This window comes from Microtus ochrogaster, chromosome 6 (genome assembly GCF_000317375.1).
Source record: "Microtus ochrogaster isolate Prairie Vole_2 chromosome 6, MicOch1.0, whole genome shotgun sequence".
NCBI classification, from domain to species: domain Eukaryota; kingdom Metazoa; phylum Chordata; class Mammalia; order Rodentia; family Cricetidae; genus Microtus; species Microtus ochrogaster.
In genome coordinates this window covers 72,531,895-72,536,595 of record NC_022013.1, presented here as the reverse complement: position 1 = coordinate 72,536,595, position 4,701 = coordinate 72,531,895, and the positions used below count along the sequence as shown (strand labels likewise).

The following is a 4,701-nucleotide window of genomic DNA, read 5'->3' as shown; positions in this document are numbered from 1 at the left end:
CCGACCCACCCAGAAGCACGATAGCCAAGACCAACAATCACAGGAGTGAGACTTCTATGAACTCCAAGAAAGGCTTTTACGGAATTCCATATCTTGGAAGCAACAGGGAAGCCACAAGGCAGGAATTGGGGGAGGTGGTTACAGGTTGTGCTTAGACGGGGTTGGCTAAATAGCAGTTACACACAGGACAGTGGTGACAGCAGAAAGTAGAGAAGAAACACAGGAGGAGAGAGGGAGGGGAGACACCTTTCTAAGGCAGTCTACCAAAGGTCCGAGAAACGTCACCTTAGGAATAGTTTGCAGGATAGCAGGGGGAATTGTTGGTGGTGTAGCATCCAGTAATTCTAGAATCATGTCAAATCACTAACTGGGAGACTTTTTTTTACTTGAAGAGTTAATTTATTTTTTTTAATTTATTTATTTATTAAGGATTTCTGCCTCCTCCCAGCCACTGCCTCCCATTTCCCTCCCCCTCCCCCGATCAAGTCCCCCTCCCTCATCAGCTCTAAGAGCAATCAGGGTTTCCTGAGACTTTGAATTGTCTGTTGGTGAGGCTTCGTATTGTTCGGGGGGGGGGGGAAGAATTGTGATTGCATGTGTCCAGAATAATGGTGTAAGTGGTTAATGCATAACCACGGAATGCACCGTAGCCATGCACCAGTAGCTCCTCTCAGTGTGCATGTCGCCATTTCTGTGCACTTGACCCTTGCTCCTTCTCCTTCCAGAAGTGAACCCCGCTGAGGGTAACTGTCTCAGTGTTGTCTTAATACCTTTGGGTGCCATAGTGATTAGCTCAGGGTAATCCTAGCCCAAGACATAACAGCCAAGGTTTTGGACACCTGCAATATATGAAATCGCAGCAACAATTTGGTTAGGCATGAAGGTTGGCCCTAGAGTAGAAGCAGTTTATGGAGAAGCCTAGGAGTAAAGATCAAACTGGAGCCGTGATTGCTGCTCTTAGTAAGCTGGGCCTGAGGGGAAGGCTACCATCCACATGGAGGGGTGGGTTGTCTCGGTCTCTCAAGCTAACTCATGCTGTGCAGTTCTCTCGGAATGAAAGCTCTGGTGTCACTGCAGGTGGTGGTGGGTCAAAACTCTAGGCTATATTGTTTTGGTCAGAAACTTATGAGCACCATATTTATGGATTCTCTGCAGTACTTCAGGATGCTGAAAATGAATTGTAGACAATATTTGCCAATGGCCCAATTCAATCAGGGTGACTCATTATAGATTTCTGATTTATTTGCCAGGTGGCAGTATCAGAATATGCTCTTAACTAGCTGTGATAAAACTAAGTCAACAAAATTATAATATATAAAAAAATGCATGTGCCAAAGAGGTATGACCATTGTAAGATTTAGAAATGACTGTTTTTAATATTTACCTTGCAGTGTTCTCGTCTACAACCCCAGGTCTTGAACTTCCCTAGCATCAGAGTGGTGGGTTAGGATTCCAAAGCGCCAACAGGCTGATCCACTTACCTTTGTCTCAATTCTGTACTTTCCAAGCAATTTTCAGAAAAATAAGGTACAAGTTAACTTGTACTTTATGAAAGAAACATCTTCTGGCAACACACACACACACACACACACACACACACACACACACACACACGAGGCATATATGTGGCAGAGCAGGTGGGCTGTACAAATTTGAGTCAATAGGTTGCTTAAACAAAGAAGACATGGCTCACGCAGAGCTGAGCAGCCAAGATGTGTGACTTCACCAAGGATCAGACTGCAGGATTCAAGAAGACTTTCCAGCTGTTTGATCGATCAGGTGATGGCAAAATCCCATACAGCCAATGTGGGAACAGGATGCAGGCCTTGGGCCAGAACCCTATCAATGCCGAGGTGTTCAAGGTCCTGGGGAACTCCAAAAAGTATGAGATGAGTGTGAAGGTGCTGGACTTTGAGCACTTCCTGCCCATGCTGCAGACTGTGGCCAAGAACAAGGACCAGGGACCTTGGGAGGACTATGTTGAAGACCTTCATGTGTTTGACAAGGAAGGGAATGGTATCATTATGGGTGCTGAAATCTGGCATGTCCTTGTCACACTGGGAGAGAAGATGGCAGAGGAAGAAGTGGAGATGCTGGGGGCAGGTCACGAAGACAGCAATGGTTGCATCGGCTGTGAAGAGCTTGTCCAGATGGTGCTGAATGGCTGAGGACATTTCCAGATCCTGAGCCTGTGCCTTGTCCAGTGTGGGATCTCTCTGTGGCTCCTCCTAGGCTTTCCCTGTCATAGTACCTTGCCATCTGGTCTCTTCTGGATTTCTGTCTTCACCAAATAAAAGTTTCTTTCTTTACTCTTAAAAAAACAGAAGAAGACATGAAGTTGGGGAGACACAGGGAGGTGAAAATGGATGTGGAAAGAGTTGGGGGGAGGAGAGTTGGATAAATATAAGCAAAATAAATGTATGAAATTCTAAAAGAATTAAATAAAATATGTTTGAAAAAGTGATGACAAATAGGCTAATTTGATTGCAGATGATGTAGTCAAGGAACTCTTGGGTCACGGGGTTTATGCATCATATAGGCCCCTGAAGACTGATGATGGCAGGAGAAATCTTTGGCCTTTCTCTAATACAGCCATCATTAGAGGCTCCCAAGTGAGAAACGGCTGGCTCTTTACAACACACACAGTTTAGGTGGTTTCAAACTTTGCATTAATCAAGCAATGAGGCATAAGAAAACTTTAATTTGGCCACATTTCTGTTTGATTGGATGGAGAAAAATGGAACTAAAGAAGGGGCCGGAAACACGCGTGTGAGGCAGGAAACTTGCTGTGATTAGGGCCTGGAGAAGAAGGGCCAGCAGTGGCAATTAGGAAGGCAAGAATGGTTGCTGGAGACGCTAACAAGCTGACGGACATGCTGAGACAGGAGGAGGGGGGCGTCACAGGGCATTTCAAGGTGTCCATTTGAATGCTGACAGAGTCCTGGTGTTTGGACAGATGTAGGGGGTTTGGGATGCAGTGGAGGCATCTCCGGTTGGACAGCTGTCTGCTGCAGCAAATCATCAGGAAGGGAGGGAAGGGTCCCCCGCTCTCTGCATCAGCAACGGATGTGCTATAAAGTGATGGGAAAATGAAGCATAGCAGCTATGGGAATTGGTTTGCTCAAATGTTATGATTCGGGTTTGTGTGATTAATGTAAGATTATAAAATCTTATGTTTTCATTTGAGAAGTCTCCATCTAAGTAATCTAGCTAATTATAGGAATCAGAGATGACCATTGTTTGTGATGAAACTCTCCTCCACAATCAGCTCCTGTTCTGTGTCTTGTGCAGATAGTAGAAACTGGGCTTTTGTGTTCAGTGATTTGATCAAATTCAAAGGAAAGGAAACCCCAGGAACACGTGGGAGTTTAAGGAACTCCTGTCCTCTCCTGAAAGGCTGGCTTTGGGTTTTATATATTGTGTTACTTGTTTCTTTGGCTGGTTTTGGTTTAGGTGGGCTACCTATTGCAGTTCGCAGCTCAAACAATCACAGCTTACCCCTCCTGCAGCTTCCTGTGTATCATGCCTATGGCCTCTTGTCTGTCTTTGTACTCTATCACAATGTAGGTGAGCTTTCTCTTTCTTTTTCTCCCTCCCTCCCTCCCTTCCTCCTTCCCTTTCTCCCTCCCTCCCTCCCTTCCTCCTTCCCTTTCTCCCTCCCTCCCTTTCTCCCTCAATCCCTCCCTCCCTTCTTTCTCTTTTCTTCCTTTCTACCCCTTCCTTCTCTTTTCTTTCCATCACATTTTCTTCCCTCCTTTTCCTTCCTTTCTCCCTCCTCTCTCTCTCTCCCCCTCCATCCCCTTCTTCTCCCTTCCCTCCCTTCTGCAGTATGCTCTTTGGTGAACTGTGTAGTTATGACTTTTCCAGTACAGGCACGGTTTGTTAAGGGGTTGTGCCTCATTGAAAGCAAAGGAGCTAAAGTAAGATAAGGGGAATAAAACTATCTCTTTCAAAGCATTTGAAACAGCCTTTCACAGGGCCTCAGGCTCCCCTGATGTATGTGCAACACCCAGCTTAGCTTTGGCTTCTTTCAAGCTTGGGGAGAAAGGAAAATGCATTCTTTGTGAAACCCACAAAGAACAAATTATAATTGCACTCTATTATCTAGGCTCTTTATTTTCTCCAAGATGCCAGGGTTTAAATAATAGAATTATTTCAGCCCTGTGGTGGGCGGAGCTTGTTGTAAGTGGTGACAGGTGGAAAGCCCACTGAACTGGGTACAGCCCCACATGCCTCTTCAGTTTCTAGTGAAAAATCCTACGTAGATATCTGATCATTTTTATGTTGGTGGACTTTTCCACTGGCTCAGAGGCAATGTGAGAAAAGAGATAAATGATGTGTCTTCTAATTAAAAAACAAAGGCAGAACTGAGTGTTAATTGGTTTTGGGTGCAGGTTGTGATGGGAAAAGAGCTGTGTACTTTTCAGTTTCCCGGCTGGATTACTCAGAAATTCCCACAGCGCGCATGTGAGAGCCTTACCAGCTTGATTATTTCAGGTTTTTTTTTTTTTTCTTTTTGTGGGTTAACTTGGGCTAAATAACGTTCTGTTTTGGACTCTACCCTTCCACTTTCCTTGGATTCTAGGGCCAAGTGTAAAAAGAGAGCTAAATTCGGAATTAGGATGTAAAAGGGAAAAAATGCAGATGGCTTTCTGGCGCCAACTCCTCCGAAAGCAGGCCCGGGAGTGCTTTGCATTTTGT

The 4,701-nt window shown here is 45.0% G+C and overlaps 1 protein-coding gene across 1 annotated transcript; it reads left to right on the top strand.

Moving 5' to 3' along the window:
- Positions 1–1,712: 1,712 nt before the first annotated feature.
- LOC101995922 (myosin light polypeptide 6-like) lies at positions 1,713–2,168 on the top strand. Its single transcript, XM_005348840.1, has one exon. The coding sequence runs from the start codon at positions 1,713–1,715 to the stop codon at positions 2,166–2,168; it is 456 nt and encodes a 151-aa protein (XP_005348897.1).
- Positions 2,169–4,701: the final 2,533 nt, after the last annotated feature.

Bases quoted from the DNA above. Each gene is read 5' to 3' on its own strand.
- LOC101995922 (XM_005348840.1), top strand. From the start codon at position 1,713: ATGTGTGACTTCACCAAGGATCAGACTGCAGGATTCAAGAAGACTTTC.